Source organism: Rattus rattus, chromosome 1, assembly GCF_011064425.1.
Source record: "Rattus rattus isolate New Zealand chromosome 1, Rrattus_CSIRO_v1, whole genome shotgun sequence".
Lineage (NCBI taxonomy): Eukaryota > Metazoa > Chordata > Mammalia > Rodentia > Muridae > Rattus > Rattus rattus.
In genome coordinates this window covers 232,725,129-232,741,996 of record NC_046154.1, presented here as the reverse complement: position 1 = coordinate 232,741,996, position 16,868 = coordinate 232,725,129, and the positions used below count along the sequence as shown (strand labels likewise).

The 16,868-nt window shown below is 45.4% G+C and overlaps 2 protein-coding genes across 2 annotated transcripts in view; one reads left to right on the top strand and one right to left on the bottom strand.

The window, feature by feature from the left end:
* The window catches only part of Fbxo32 (F-box protein 32), a 33,447-nt gene extending 26,927 nt beyond the window's left edge, over positions 1-6,520 (top strand). Inside the window, exons 7-9 of the mRNA XM_032915761.1 lie at positions 2,382-2,564; positions 3,615-3,758; positions 5,053-6,520. Coding sequence (XP_032771652.1) covers positions 2,382-2,564; positions 3,615-3,758; positions 5,053-5,142 — 417 coding nt within the window. The 3' untranslated portion in view covers positions 5,143-6,520. The remainder of the gene's footprint in view (positions 1-2,381; positions 2,565-3,614; positions 3,759-5,052) is intronic.
* Ntaq1 (N-terminal glutamine amidase 1) overlaps positions 758-16,868 on the bottom strand; it is a 51,615-nt gene continuing 35,504 nt past the window's right edge. Inside the window, exon 6 of the mRNA XM_032915728.1 lies at positions 758-861. Coding sequence (XP_032771619.1) covers positions 773-861 — 89 coding nt within the window. The 3' untranslated portion in view covers positions 758-772. The remainder of the gene's footprint in view (positions 862-16,868) is intronic.

Here is a 16,868-nt window from a genome sequence, read left to right as displayed (position 1 = left end):
AAGGCCTCCAAGGTACACCTGCTGTAGGTCTAGGTGAGGTATCTTGAGATCATTAAAATTTAAAATAAGAAAGGTCTTGCATTAAGCTTGGGGGTATAGAGGAGGTTCCTTCAAAAGCTCCTGGTTGATTGCAGGTGAATACTATATGTAGATGAGCTATTTTTAAAACATTCCCTGCAGGGGCTGGAGAGCTCTCTCACTGTTGCTCTTGCAAAAGACCTGGGTTCGCTTCCCACCACCCACCCACATAGTGGCTCACAACCATCTGAACTCCAATTGCAGGGATCTGATACCTTCTTCTGATCTCCATGGGCTGCGCATATATACATGCAGGCAAAACACTCATGCATGTAGAATAAATAAAAGGGTTTTTAAAAAATTAAATGTTCCGTGATATGAATAGGGCTGCCTCAGTTACAGCATAGCTTAGCTCAAAGGGTTTGGGGCCAACCATTTCCAGTGTGTACAAACAGATATAAACACAAACATATACAGAAACATGGCATACATATAAACTCAAACGGAAACATGCACAAACCCACACACACACATACAAACACACACACACACGCACGCACGCACGCACGCACGCACAAACACAGTGTCTCTGCGTTATTCTTGTTTAACTATTTGGATTTTTAGTCCATTGCACTAATATTTTTATTAAGTGCTTATGATGTTACAAACACCAAAACACAATAGGGAAACAAAGCAAAATTCCTGCTGTCCAAAGGTCCTTAGGATCTGAAAGGAATACTTAACTGGGTGTTTCTTAAGGGGAAGAGGTTGTGCAGAAGAGAGAGTTGCAGACAGCCACGGAGGAGCTTTTAGCAATTCCTAGGAAGGTGCGGTGAAGGAGACCTTTGGGAAACACATATACAGAAATGGTCATCAGAGGAAATGGTTGCTTTTTGTTTCGTTTTGCTTTGCTTTCTTTGGTGTTTGGATTTTTGAAACGTGGTCTCTCTGTGTAGGATAGCCTCCTGACTGTCCTAGAACTCTCTATAAACTCCTAGAGATCCTCCTATCTCTACCTCCCAAGTGCTGGGATTAAAGACATGTGCCACCATGCCTGATGGAAATGGGTTTGAAGTGAATCTGAGACAAGAGAAGGCCAGGAGGGGTGAGGGCACTGTGCACAGGTAGTCGAGATGTGGTTTGGGTGCCAGAGAATATACCGAAATGGAACAATCTGAGGTCACAGAGGATGGTGAGATGGGAGGCCAAGGGTCTGCCCGGGTCACCCGTCCTGGGCAGTAGCACTTTTGGAAGGTAGCGAGTCTTGCAGCTTAATAGTGAAGTGAATGAAGTATAAGAATCTGCCATGTTTCCACGCACTGGGCAGTGAATGGCCCCATGCCATGCACGGATGGACAGTGGGTAGCTCACACTATGCACATATGGGTAGTAGATGGCCATACAACATGTATATATAGACAGTGTGGCCTCACACCATACACATGAAGACAGTGGATGGCTCCATACCATCACATATAGACAGCGGATGGCCACACACCATGTGCATAGGGTCAGTGGATGGCTACACACCATACATGTATGGGCAGAATTAATTGGACTTAGTGGGTTGTCAAACAAACAAAAAAAAAAAAAAAGATGAGATGATAGAGAGATGGCTCAGTGGCTAAGCACGCTTACTGCTCTTGCAGAGGATCTGGGTTCAGCTCCTAGCATCCACATGGCAGCTCATAACCATTTGTAACTCCAGTTCTAAGGGCTTCGTCGCCCTCTTGTAACTTCTACAGGCACAAAGCATGGATGTGGTGCAGTTACAGACGTGCAGACTCCTACACAGAAAATAAAAACAAATTATCGTAAAAAGACTTGAAGTTGGGGAGGGACCCGTTAGGGAAGGATACCAGGGGGTTAGGGGAGGGAAATGGGATGAACAGTTTCATTCTATACATCCATGAAATTCTCAAGAATAAAGGAACGTATAGCCAGGCTGTGCTGGCACACGCCTTTAATTCCAGTACTCAAGAGGCAAGAAGCAGGAAGATCTCTGAGTTCAAGGCCAGCCTGGTCTACAGAGCAGGTTCCAGGACAGTCAGAAAGATCTACACAGAGAAACCCTCTCCCCACCCATCCCCCTCAAATATAAATATATATATTTCCATCATGTGCTGTTTAGAGAGCTCTTTAGAGCAGAAGCTTGCAAACACAAGGAAAGCCTGCTGGCAGCCATCGTCCAGGCCACTCCAAGCTATTCTCTGGGAGACTCTGCCATGGCTCCCGCTTCTACATTGAACCGGGAGCATTACTGCTTAGGAATCTAGTAGTGGATTGGAAGAGCAGGGCATTCTGGGAGCAAGCTGCCTGGAAAATGGTTCTTTTTTGCTTATCATCCGCCCTTCTCTCTGCAGCCGGCCTTCAAAGGCCTCACGATCACCGACCTGCCTGTGTGCTTACAACTGAACATCATGCAGAGGCTGAGCGACGGGCGGGACCTGGTCAGCCTGGGCCAGGCAGCCCCAGACCTGCATGTGCTCAGTGAAGACCGGCTACTGTGGAAGAGACTCTGCCAGTACCACTTCTCAGAGCGGCAGGTCAGTGAAACCCAGTGGCCTGTCCCTTTGTGTTCCCTGCCCTGACCCATCCCTCTCCAGCATGCGGTGCCCCCCCAACATTAAAATTGTTTGCATTGCTACTTTACAACTGTAATTTTACTACTATTATGAATCATAATGTAAACATCTGGGTTTTCTGATGGTCTAGGAGACCCCTGTGAAACGGGTATTTGACCCAGGTGGTCGGGACCCACAGGTTGAGAACCATTGGTCCGAGGCGTTTCTAAGTCAGTGTGAGGTTTTTACTTTTTGGTTCCTTGTTGTTGCCATCATTGTCTTAATAGAGGAAAAATAAATCCCTAACCCAGTTTATATTTTATGGATCACCCCAAAATTTCACAAATCAGTATTTCCTCTTTTCCTTAAAAAAAGGAGGTGGGGGGGATTTAACTCAGTGGTAGAGCGCTTGCCTAGCAAGCGCAAGGCCCTGGGTTCGGTCCTCAGCTCCAGGAAAATAAAAAAAAAAAAAAAGGACATTTTATGCTACTTTACAGTCAAGCAGGTTTATAAACATTACTTTCTTTTATCCACCCACCAAGGAAGCGTAGATATAGTCATGCCCACTTCTACCAGGCGAAGAGACCAAGGCCACAAATGACCTGTGTATTCAAATTATTGAAATGACTCTCGGAATGCAACATTTGCATTGGACCTGTGGACACCCTACCAACGTGTTCTTCCTCCTCATGCTGCACAGGGTTTTTCTCCAATTCTTCATATGCGTGCGTTCATCCAGTGGGTTCCTTCCATGACTCCACTGGTACTTCAATGTAAAAAAAAGCCACGGTGCTAATAACCATGTCTTCGTAGAAATAATCACTCAGGTCTACAGCAAAGAAAACATTGAATTGGCTTGTGGGCGTGACCTAAGCTTTGAAGGAGCAGCCAGAAGCATCGTAAATACAGTCAGTAGGAAAAAGAAATCATAGCTACCTGTTTGTTCGGAGAGCTGGGTACGCAGTACTGTGAATGGGAAGAGCTAAGGAAGTGTGGCTTTATAACTTGAGAGTTTCTCCATTTCATTTTTAGATCCGCAAGCGATTGATCTTGTCTGACAAAGGGCAGCTGGATTGGAAGAAGATGTATTTTAAGCTTGTGCGATGTTACCCAAGAAGAGAACAGTATGGGGTCACCCTGCAGCTTTGCAAACACTGCCACATTCTCTCCTGGAAGGTACGGGTCTGTGCTGGCTTGACACAAGCTAAAGTCATTTGGGAAGTGGGACCCTCGATTTAGAAAATGTCCCCACCAAATTGGCTGGTGGGCAAGTCCGTGTGGCAGTCTCTTGATTGGTGATTGATGTAGAAGGACCAAGCAGACTGTCAGCAGTGCCACTCCTGGGCTGGTGGTCCTGGGTGCTATAGCAAAGCAGGCTGAGCAAGCCATGGGGAGCAGGCCAGTAATCAGTGGGTGAGTGGCCTCTGCTTCAGTCCCTGTCTCCAGGTTCCCGCCTTGAGTTCCTGCCCTGATTTCCCTGAGCCAGACCCTGAGGCAGCAGTGCCAGCAACATGAGGCTGGCTGTTCTTGCCTATCTCAGCCCCCAACTTATGAGGAGAGTAAAACTCATTCAACACTTGGACAGGGAAGGAAACTCAAAGACTTTCATCCCCTCTACCCCTTACATTGATTTGTCTCTGAGACCTGTTCACCATCTGTCTTTGTATGCACTGTAGGCAAGCACTAATTCCTTAGCTTCACAGCTGTGGAACTCTGGGGGGGGGGGCACAATCGTTGAATGTGCTCTGCTTGTGTATACACATATCTGTACAGGTGCACATATGCACATATGAGCACATGAGTGCTGAGGCCAGAGGTCACAGTCTCCTGTTTTTCTCAATAGCTCTCCACTTTTCAATTTTTTAATTTTTTGCTTTTCGTGAACCTGGAGCTCACCAGTTTAATTAGACTCTTTGACTAGTTTGACTAATTGACAGTTTGACTAAACCAATGAACTCCAGAGACCCACCTATCTTGACCCTACCCATCTCCCCCAGTGCTAGGGCTTCAAGATGCATACCTCCATGTCCAGATTTGGTCTGGGTACGAGGAATCCAAACCCAGATCCTCGTGGTCTCACACACCAGTCACTTGACCCACTAACTGCTTTCCCCAGCCCCTTAATTCCGTGACATTCTTTTGTTTTTAAGATGTATTGGTACTTTTAATCATGCACATGCATACACATTTAAGCGTGGTTATGCACATGTGAGATCAGTAACTCCAGCCCTGAAAGAGGATGTCAGCTACCTTGGAGCCAAAGTTACAGGTGACTGTGAGTCTCTTGACCCAGGGACAAGACCCAAATTTGGGTCACCTGCAAGAGCAGTACATGCTCTTAACCACTGAGCTGTCTTCCCAGCCCCTGCAGTGGCATTCTTGACAGAGAATGGTTAAAGACTGGGTAGTGCTTTACAGCACCAGCGAACTGCCACCAAGCACTCAGCTCTAACCATGATGCTCTTTCTAGGGTACTGACCATCCATGCACGGCCAACAACCCAGAGAGCTGCTCCGTCTCACTTTCACCCCAAGACTTTATTAACTTGTTCAAGTTCTGAACACGCACACGCCAACACTTCAGAAGGCCCCTGATTGGATGGTTGGGAGTCTGGACACTTCGTTTGTAAATAGTGTACATTTGAAGCATTGGCCTGAAACTGCTGGGCTACGTCATGGAGAAGACAACGGTGGGAAGAGATGCGGTTGCCAATGGAAACTTACAAATGTGAATTTCACATTACAACTGGTACAGAAAAGCAAAAAATACTGTAAATAGACGTTTCCCCCCCCCACCCATAACAATTTGCAAGCAAGACTATAAGGGCAAGAACTCTGTGTCCGCCATGAACATGGCGTCCTCTTAAGTTCCCTAGGAAGAAAAAGGCAAAACTCAAAGACAAGATGGAACACTCTTTATAATGTGAAAATGCTATTGGGACAAAACAAGGAAGAAGGAGAAGGAAAGCTACGATTGAGAAACCCTTGGGCTTTGGGTTTGGATTCGGGGTTTGCTTTGAAGACGCAAAGAAGTCCACCCACCTGAAATCTGCATGGGCCTGAGTCCTTAGCCTATGAAGATGCCACACAATGGTCTACCTCTAAAAGCATAGCGTGCTCTCTGGCAGCATACATTATCTAGCAGGCAAAGTCTGTGTTTCATGTAAGTTCTATACTCTGTAAAGTGTTCTAAGCTGGGAAGGCTGGCAGAAAGAAAGAAAAAAGAGCCCTGTCTTGTTCTGACTTCCTGATCCCCCAACCCCTCTCAGTACCTTCGTCTTTTTTCCTTCCATGGTGTAGCTCCTGTTGGGAACCAGGAGACCAGTTAAAGAGCAGCAGAAGCCATGAAGAGAGAATTAGGCTCTGCAACACTCTCAGTTTAACTCTTCCTTCTCCCAGCCTAACTTCTGGGCCTGTCTGGGCTTCTTGGGTGTCTTCATGGATAAGTGAATATCTGGGACCTTTAGTGGAGCCTGTGAACTGAGGCCTGAGAGACACGTTTTTTTCATACTAGTCAGCTAAACATTCTGACAGCGGCTGCTTCCCCTGGGCGGGGCAGTGAGCTGAGGCACTGTCTGTTCTTTAGGTCCAACATTAAACTTGAGTCATCCTGAACTGGGACTTTTCACAGAGGCGTGATTTAAAAGAAAGCCTGGAGTTCCGGCCAGATAGACGTGTTTCGGGACCGAGTTAGAACAAAGAAAATTAAAAGAAAAAGGATCCCAGGGGTTCTTTCGAGGCAGAGACATGAACACTGTGGAAAAAAGGAGATCTCAGGGCTTAAGGAGTTAATTCCTGGGGTGGGGGAAATGTTTTCATTTTTTACTTTTTATAGAGTGTTGCTTTTCTACAATGTACATATATTTGCAACTGTATTTGCTTTTTTTTTTAAATCTCCAAATAAAATTGCCACTATGCATGCCCTTGGCAAAATAAGCATAAATAGGCGTTTGTTCCATGTAAATGTGAAAGTGTGATGTGACCTGAAGCACTGATGCTTGGGGTGGTCCTAGGAGAGGAAAGATAGCCGAGCATGAGCAGGAAGAAGGCAGGGGCAGTCCACACTCTTCCTTGGTGGTTAGAGCACCCTCGGGTCGGTACTGTACAGGCAGATGTGGGGCTCCCTGACTGGCAGGATCTCACACCTGTGCTTACACCACAAGTTCTCCATGTTTGGTTTTTTTTCAGCACCATTTCCTGGATAATTAAGTTGAATTTAAAGGTTTGTAATGAGAAAAGGAACATGTAAAAGAACAAGATTTCCTTTATATAGAAAAGTTAAAAGTCTAAAGTTGAGCCTTGGAGATTACAAACACCGTAACAGATAAGAGTTTCCTGTTTGATTTTGGTTTTTTGACTCTTCTCCCCAGAATCAGTTTTACATTAAAAATGTAGGGTGTAGATGGAAGAAAGGAAGGAAGGAAGGAAGGGAGGAAGGAAAGAAGGAAGGCAGGAAGGCAGGAAGGCAGGCCAGCCACAGTGATTCTGAGTGACAGTGTTGAGGTTAGCGGATCGTGGCCTTTCGCATGTCCTCAGCCTGTTACAACTGCTCTGTTGTGCTGTTCAGAGATGGGAAGTTGTTGGGACCTTGGAGTTTACAGGTCCATCAACTTTGCCAGCTTTAAACTCCCAGCATAAACTGGTTAGCCAATCTCACGGATGGGCAGCAGTACCCAACGTCAGGTAGCATAATCTGGCAATAATCTGCCTTTACATCATAAAATGACCCTTACCCCAAGCGTGAGGTCACAGCTTTCTGAAATATTTAGTAGGTGCCTGCAGATGGCCTGTGGTGTCATTGGATATGGTATGTGGCACAACTGAAGGATCATTTGAAGGATGAAAAAGAAAGGAAGATGTATTGGTCACTGTCATTGGTTGGCAGAAAACAGGAAGGATATGGAAGGTGGAGAGGGAGAGGGAGAGGAGTAGAAATGATATATCTTTGATGCTGTTTGGGGGGTGGGGTGGCAAGAGAGAAAGTAGGGCAAGCAAGATATCCATATTAGGTCATGGCCAGAGCCTCACATTCAAGTACTGGGAGTTAAAAAGCAAAGCTCTTAGGACATTAACAGTCTATAGAATTCCTCTTGGCAAACCCACACAGGACTCCCAGACCTAAAACACAAAACCTAAGAGTCCCTAGCAGAGAACTGCTGATACGAAAGCAAGAGAAGTGTGGCTATAGGAATTGCCGGAAGAGATAGAACTGTTTCTCTGTACCTGACTTCCCCTCCTTTGCATGTTGAAATGCAGAACTGGAGTTATGCCCATTTTGAAGTGATTCAGATATCCAGAGAAGGAAAAGAGTTCTATCCAAGCGAACCAAGGGAAATAGTCACTGGTAACTTTATTTAAGAGCAATCAGCAATCAGAGAGTCTCTGAATGAGAACCATCCATATATATATACATATATATGTATGTATGTATATGTATATATATTTTGTGGCAGGTACCCACCATGCTATCATTTCCCATGCCTCCCACAGTGAAGATCTTGGGAAGCATTACAGTGGGTGTCATGAATTTACACATGTCCACAAGGAGAGCTTGGACATATACACATATATGCAACAGAAGCTTAGGAATGTTCCTTTTATAGCCAGAATCAGTAAAAGAAAAACTCAGTGTCACTGTCAATTAGACCAGGTCATTACTGCTGTTGCATCAAGCGGGTATCTCAGTTGAATGGGAGGGAAAAGGTGACAGAGAGGAACGGACATCACAAGCTGTGATCTCCAGCCCATCAGCTGAGAGGGGCTTTCTGGTTAGCGATGATTAATTTCCAACAGCAGTGGTTTACAGGAGATACATTCTTAAGGGACAAAGCTTTCACCACAAACGTTTTCAACGGAAGAGCCGATATAATTGTGACCATGAAGCTAGCTGATGGGTGGCCTCACAAGCCCTTCCCCCATGAGGCATTTGCTATTGACTCAGGCTCCTTATTTCTGCTGTTTTATATGGGAGAGGAAAAGGGCTGGGAATTTGATTTGTCTAAGCAGTTGGTATGATTCACAGAGAGATAAATCATCACAGGAGTTGGTTAGCAGTGTATGGTTCTCAGCATTCAACACATTGTTTATTATAAAACACGCACCTGGGTTTATATTCTTCTGCCTGGCTGTAAGGCAATAACATCTTGCTATGCAAACACTAAATTTTACGTGTGAATTTCTGACTGTAATTTTATGTGTGCATTTTTTTAACTAAACTCCATCATTTTCTATGTTGACATCTGTTGTTGGTTTGGTTTTGTTTTGTTTTTAATCTGTTTCCAACTATCTGAGTCTGTGAACCATCTCTCCTGACTGGATGCTGGCTTGAAACCTGTTAATGCTTAAACAGACTCAGAAACAACCCTGGACCTCTGTGCAAACACAGGAGTGTTACTCTTTGATATATCATGGGCCCTGTGTGGCTTCAACAAACAAAGTCATAATTCCTCTAAATTCTGTTTTCTGTAAATGTTTTCTTCTCAGCTCTGCTAAAACAGAGAGAGAGAGAGAGAGACAGAGAGACAGAGAGACAGAGAGAGAGACAGAGAGAGAGACAGAGAGAGAGATAGATGTAGGGCTATTAGAATGTGAACTCTTGACATTTCTGCCTTTGAAGATGAGGAAACCTTTTCAGGATTTGGGGTGCAGGGGCTTCCTCTGAGCTCCCTGAAAGGTCAGCAACAGGGTTGAACAGAAACCTGGAGCTTCCTGATGCCAGAGCTCTTGAATCTACCTCCCACCCAAGCCCCTTGTGGACATATGCAAATTCATGTGTAATCCTTCCCAAGATCCTCACTGTGGGAGGCATGGGAATGATCCCATGATGGGCATCTGCCACAAAACCTTCCAAGCTTTCTAAGTCTGACTCTTACTGAGGAAGTTAGAGTCCCTTTTTCATTTCCCCACCCTCTCATTCTGCTGGGAATACAGCACTCTTCTGAGCACCACCTGCTTACTAGGAAGTAACCGGCATGCCAGTGGTGCATGCCTGTAATCTTGGCAAAGGCAGGACTTCTAGCCTGGGCTACACATCAAGGCCTTGTTTCAAAAGCAGCAGAAAGCAAATAGCACGTTTTAGCGTATTCATCTTTCCCTTGGGTACTTACACAATTCCCTTATAAGAACAGAAATGGGCTGGAGAAATGGCTCAGTAGATAAAGTGCCTGCTGTGCAGGTGAGGACCTGAGTTCAGATTCTAGCATCCTTGTAAAAAGCCAGGCACGAACTTAAGTGCAAGGGGAGTTCGTTAGCCAGCCAGCCTGAAGGATGAAGTGGTACCCAGGCTCATCAAGAGATACTGTCTCACAAAATAAAAATGGACAGAGATCTAGGGATATACCCAACACCTGCCCCAACCTCCAAATGCATATGCATGTGCACAGAAACCCCCAGGCATACTAGCATGGGCCCATGTACACACACACACACACACACACACACACACACACACACACACACACACACACGAACAGATAAGTGTTCATGTTCACCCAGCTCCTGCTGGTACCCAAGCAGGTCTTTCTTCTCCCCTGAATTGGAAAGGTACATTTAAACCATCCATCTTCTTTCCTGCCCCTCTCTGGTAAGTAAGGAGCATTCTGTTCAACTTTGTTTGCACTAAGCAGAATTTATCCTGTAAGGGATGGTGATAGCCATGATTTTTGTCGGCTGGGCCTTCTTCAAAGTGTCCTTGAATCCAGCAAGCAAACCTTCTTGAGAAAGCTCTCTGAACTTAGTCTCTCTCCATTTGGCTGAAAAGTAATGGATGGCCACATCCAAACTCCAAATTTCTGGATGTGTCATTTGCTTCAGCATTACAGAGTCTGACTCTGTCTTTTAGTGTAGACGATGTTTATTAGCTATGTACAAGGCTGTTTAACACATGGCTCCAAGCCCTGCTTCAGACTCGGGAGCTTTCGGAACCTTCCTTACACTACCAAATGCCAATCACACTGGCTAAAGAGAGTATATTATAGTCCGTGTCTAAGCTTAGGAGCTTTAAGTGTATGTTTTAAAGAAATCTATTGGAGTGGGTTGAACATTTTAACTAAATGCGAAAGGTTGGGCAGATTACATGCATAGATGATTGTTTAATAATGAGTAATCTGAATCCTGTATAACTTATTTGCACACCTTTCTTGCATGAGGAACTGACATTTTTATAGTTGTTTGTATAAGACGGTGGCATATTTTTGTAAACATTTTTGACACTGAATTGCAATAAATGTTTTTCCTACAACACACCCTGGCGTGTTTTTGATGTCAACTCAACTCAGCTTTGTGTTGTAATGAATATGTTTATCTTGTGTCTTTGAGATCTAAGTTCCTGCTCTCAGAAATTTGTTAACAATGATTATAAAAGTTCCTGGGGATGCATAGAAAAATAAGCTTGCGGTTGAATAGCAACCAGAGTCCAAACTACACCACTCTGTGTGAATAGGGTATTTCCGTGGGTTGTAGAATGATTGGGAGGAAGTGGATTCTGAAGTCATCTTTATTTACCAACGAACCCCTACAGAACAGTTAAGTGTTTGCTAGATCTGAGAACAGGATGACGAACATGACAGAAATGGTCTCTGTCCTGGTGGATTTCAGATCCTAGACAGACGGGCAGGCAGGCAGGCAGGCAGGCACGCACGCACGCACGCACGCACGCACGCACACACACACACACACACACACACACACACACACACACACCAGTAGTAGTGCTGTGAACAGAATAGTACAGCGTTGTTTGAGGCAGGCTGAGCAGAGGCTTTGCTGAGGTGGGTGCTGTCAGTCACACAGCCTCAGAAGAAGGAGGGCAAGGGGTTGTTAGCACCACAGATTCAGCCCTTACGTATAGTGTGGTTTGCCATAGCTTTGCATAATTCCCTCTATTGTGGGCTCGAAGAGGTTGTTAGTAAGATGTCAATGCAAGAAACACAGTTCTCACCTCCAAGGGGACGAGAGACAGTTTATTCTGGACCAGATAGGGTAACCATGGTCCAGGAACACAGATTTGGTTTACTCCAAGTTCCATGTTCCAGCGCAGCTGCAGTCTCATGACGTTTTTATAGTCTCACTAACAAAGAAAGTCATGAATCAACACATTTTTCAAGTACATTGAAATCAGGTAGGTGGGTTGCAGCAAAGTAGGGGAATCCCTGTTCCAGGCTTCAGATGCCGTCTGCCAGTGTTCTTACTTTGGGGATTGGGAGACACTAGACGAGTCTGTTCCTGCATTCCAAGTGACTTATCTAATGCTTATAAGGACGTCTGGCCACATACAGAGATGGGTAATAAATGCTCATTTGAGAAGCTAAGGACCACTTCAAAAATGAATGGGGACTGGCCACAGTCTAACCTCCCCGCTGCAGTGGGTTCTAATCAGTCTGCCTCGGTAGCCAATACTGTTCCCCCCAGAACTCTCTTTCACAGGCCAATTTCTTGCAGTTGAGAAATAAACTAGTTACTGTTCTTGTTGGGAGCAAATATCTGAGCAGAGCAGTTTAAGGTAGTTAGGAAGGGTTTGTTTCGGCTGACACTTCAGAAGGGATACAGTTCATCCTGCCAGGAAAAGGCATGCAGGCAGCTGGAAAACAGCCCGTGGGGCGGGAGGAGGGGGTCAGACTTCACTTTCAGGCCAGCCCTTAGGAACCCACTTCCTCTACCAAGGGTCCACCACCCCCTAAAAGTTTCATAAGCATACAAAATACTGCCACCAACGGCCAGAGTTCAAACACAGGAGCATACAGGAGACATTTCACATTCAAGACACGGTAAGGCTTACCAAAGTAAGAATATATGAAATATTGGAGACTGACAATAATAGCAATTCAGGAGGCATTAGCAATTATTACTGTTCACTGAGCATCAAGAGTTTAGGAACTCTTGCCTGTGACTTCCCTGGGCTCCCCGCCCATGAAGCTTTTACTTAACCCCCTAAATTCAAAATTGAATTTTGAAATTCACCCAGTCCTGCCACTAATTCTTCTCCAAAAAAAAATGACATAAAAGGTACAATTAGAAATAAAATAGTCTGGGCTGGAGAGACAGCTCAGTGGTTAAGAGCACTGACTGCTCTTCCAGAGGTCCTGGGTTCAACTCCCAGCAACCATATGGTGGCTCACAAATATCTGTAATGGGATCCGATGCCCTCTTCTGGTGTGTCTGACGACAGCTACAGTGTAGTTATATATAATAAATAAATAATTTTTAAAAAAGAGAAATAAAATCTCATAGGAGGCAGGTGGAGGGAGGGAACTGGGTGGGAGAGGTGATGGGGAGGGGAATGGGGTGCTGGATCAGGTGTGGGGTGGGACAAGAGGCATGGCCAGATGGCCCTGAGAATGACTGAAAATCTGCAACTGACAGGGGAGGAGAGGTAGAGGGACATCTCCAGGAGTAGACAGTGACCTGGGATAAGGAGGCACCCTTATTGATGGGGGTGACCTTAGCTGTGACTCACAGCACTGGGTCTATGGAACCTGAAGAGGCCACCTGCTGTAGCCAGTCAGGAAGCCCAGTGGAGAGATAGGGACACCAACCCACCCACAAAACTTTCAAATTTATCCTGTCTACAAGAAATGCAGGAGGGACAGGGAATGGAGCAGACACTGAGGGAATGACCTATTAATAACTAGAGACCCATCCCACGGGCACGCACCTTCCCTGACACTATTAATGATACTCTGTTATGCTTGCAGGCAGGAGTCTAGCATGGCTGTTCTCTGAGAGGCTCCAACCAGGAGCTGACTCAGACAGATGCAGACACCCACAGTCAAACAGTGGATGGAGTTTGGGGACTCTAAAGGGATAGGAATTCCACAGGAAGACCAACAGAATCAACTAACCTGGACCCTTGGGGCTCTCAGAGACTGAACTACCAACCAAAGAGCATACACAGGCTGGACCTAGGTCTCCCTGCAAATATGTAGCAGATGTGCAGCTTGGTCTTCATGTGGGTCCCTAACAACTGAAGGTGGGAGAGCTGTTGCCTGTATATGAGATATGTTCTTCTAACTGGGCTGCCTGGTCTGGCCTCTGTGGGAGAGGAAGCGCCTAGCCTCACAGAGACTTGAAGGGCCAGGGTGGGGGATATCCAGGAGGGTCCCCCACCCGCTCAGAGGAGAAGGGGAGGTGGTGGAGGTGGGAAAGGATTGTGGGAGGGGTGACTAGGAGGGGGACAGTGAGTGGAATGTCAAGTGAAGAAGTAGAGGGGATGCTGGTCTACCAATTGAGTCCAGGACAGCCAGGGCTGGTTACGCTGAGAAACCCTGTCTTGAAAAACAAAACAAAGCAAGTAGAATTGGGGGCTAGGGAGCATCTCAGCAGGTAAAGCATCTGCTAACCAAGATGACTGGGGTCCAGATCTCCAGAACCCATGTGCCTGCCAAATGAACTCACCTGTAATTCCAGCCTCAGAAGGTGGAGACAGAATCACCAACAATGAATATTTGGTCTAAGTATAGATACAAGAAAGAGAGGAGAGGGAGTGGTATTTCAGGAATAAAATGTTTTTCTTTAAAAAAAATAGATAGATAGATAGATAGATAGATAGATAGATAGATAGATAGATAGATAGATAGATATAGATATATAGACAGATTATGTAGATATAGGTATAGATAAATCTATATAAAAGAGCAGCCAAAAAGATAACTTAGTAGATAGACGTACTTGCCACCAAGCCCAACAACCTGAGTTTGAGCCCTGGGATTCATATGGTGGGTGGAGAAAACTAACTCCTGCAAGTTATCCACGCACTAAAGAAAGTTTTTTAATTTTAAAGGTCCTTTGTTTATGCATTTATTTCTACACAGATAAAGGCAGCCCCAGAGCTAGTCTCTCTCAGTAGCTCATTCAGACAGCCTCCTAGAAAGAGCAGGGTGAGGAAAGTCGGAAGATGTCTCAGGGCACCAGGGACAGAAGGCAGGGGGAGGGCAGAATCTAGTGGCTACCAGAGGCACTCAGCCAGCTGCCACATCCTGAGAAATCAGACTTGGCAGACACCATGACAGTGACAGCCATGTTCCCCACCCATGTGAAAGTGTGTGTGGCTCACCCTTCCTGCACTCCCCCAACTTGCCTTGTGTTGTTTTAATTATATTTTACAAGTCAACCTTTTCTTCACTTGAGAATTATTCTATACAGCCCTGCTTCCTTCCAAGAGACAACAGAGTGTCTAGAACACAGACTGTAGAGCCAGCCCACCCAGCCCTCTCTCTAGTTGCAGTGGACAGTGGGGCTAGCCCCAGGTGTGCCTCAGTTCTCCCATCTGCAAAATGGGTGTGATGACACAGTCTGTGATGGCACACACAGAGAAGAGTGACTGAGTTGACACTTTCTGTGTGGTAAGATGCATCCGTGTGGTTGTCCAACTTGGAGCAGGTTTTACAGAAGCACCCGTTGTTTACTAGGTCCACTTTGTCTGCTTAGCATTACAGGTCTGAGAGAAGACAGAAAGAAGCGGCCAGCCCAGGCTCCACCGCGGTGCTGGTCTCTGCACGTTGTTTAAACCACTGTGTCAACCATTTTACAGACTACATCTGTTTTAAACTGAAACCAGATTTATGTCTCAGGAGCTAAAAATTTGCCTGAAACAACAGATTTTACCTGAAAGTCATCAGGGGAAAGAAGAAGATTTGGAAAGAGCCATCTGATCTAGTTGGAAGCCAGTACAAAAAAAAAATATCATCTTTTCACATTTGTAGCCCAAACTGAGACCTCCCAGCAAGCTGCACCCAATTTACTCATCATTCTGTGTCTGCTTAAGGTGTGGGACTAAGTCTAGCAAGACAATCAATCAATCAATCAATCAATCAATCAATAAATAAATAAAGTCACGTTACATAGCGCTGAGATGGGGAGGGCAGAGAGGAGCAAGCATTACGGCAGGAGAATTGTGAGTATGAAGTCTACCTGACAAGATCCTATCTCAGAGAAAACAAACCTGGTCATTGTGATCGATAATCCTAGCTCTCAGGCGGCTGAAGCAGGGAGGTTACAGCAGTTTCAAACCTAGCCTGGGCTACATATGAGACCTGATATCAAAAAACTGAGCAAAGAAACAAAGAGACAGCAAGTCATATTTGAGAGCCCCACATACTAGGGTGAAGCTGAGTGTATGGGAAGCAATATTTATAGTAGTCTATAGTCTAATGGGGAGAAACAAAGTATCACATTTTCTCTCATGTTCAGAAGCTAGGTTGAACGGTGTGTGTGTGTGTGTGTGTGTGTGTGTGCGCGCGCGCGCGCGCGCGTGCGCACGCATACACGTGCGCATGTGCATACGCGTTGAAAGCTTAAGGGGAATTATGGAGGAAAGAGGGTGACTAAAAGAGAAAAAGAAGGGGGCTGGAGAGATGGCTCAGCAGTTAAGAGCACTGACTGCTCTTCCAGAGGTCCTAAGTTCAATTCCCAGCAACCACATGGTGGCTCACAGCCATCTGTAATGAGATCCGATGCCCTCTTCTGGTGTTTCCAAAGTGTCTACAGTGTACTCATAGACATAAAATAAATAAGTCTTAAAAAAATAGATAAGGGGGCTGGAGAGATTGCTCAGTGGTTAAGAGCACCAGACTGCTCTTCCATAGGTCCTGAGTTCAATTCCCAGCAACCACATGGTGGCTCACAACCATGTGTAATGAGATCTGATGCCCTCTTCCGGTGTGTCTGAAGACAGCTACAGTGTACTTATATATAATAAATGAATAAAAAATTTAAAAAAATAGATAAAAAATAAATAAATAGAAAAGAAGGGATGAGGACAGATGATGGAGAGTAACAAGGGCTCCTCTTCTCTGAGAAGTGGATGGGCAATGGGGGAGAGATTAGTAAGGGTGGGACTGGGAGGAGGAAGTGGGCGTGACGGAGATGTAAAGTGAATTTTTAAAAAAATGATAATGGAGTGTAAATGAGACCATATATAGTATATATAAAATGTCATAACGAGACCTACTATCGTATGCTAACTGGAAATTTAAAAAAACGATACTCTGCAATCAGATGTACACGGCCCAGATACTATGACACTAAACACACTTATTGAATCAGCTTCTCTGCGCCTGTGTCCTCATGCACTACATGGGGTGAAAGCAGCAAGTGCTCAGAGGACTGCTGGGCAGACGGAATGAGCTCCTAGGTAGGCGTGGTGCACACACCATTAATCCCAGCACCGAGAAGGCAGCGGCCAGCAGATCTCAGTGAATTAAAGGACAGTTGTTCTCCATAGTGACCTCCAGCACAGCCAAACTACACAGAGAGACTCTAACTCCAGGAGAAACAAAACAACAAACAAACA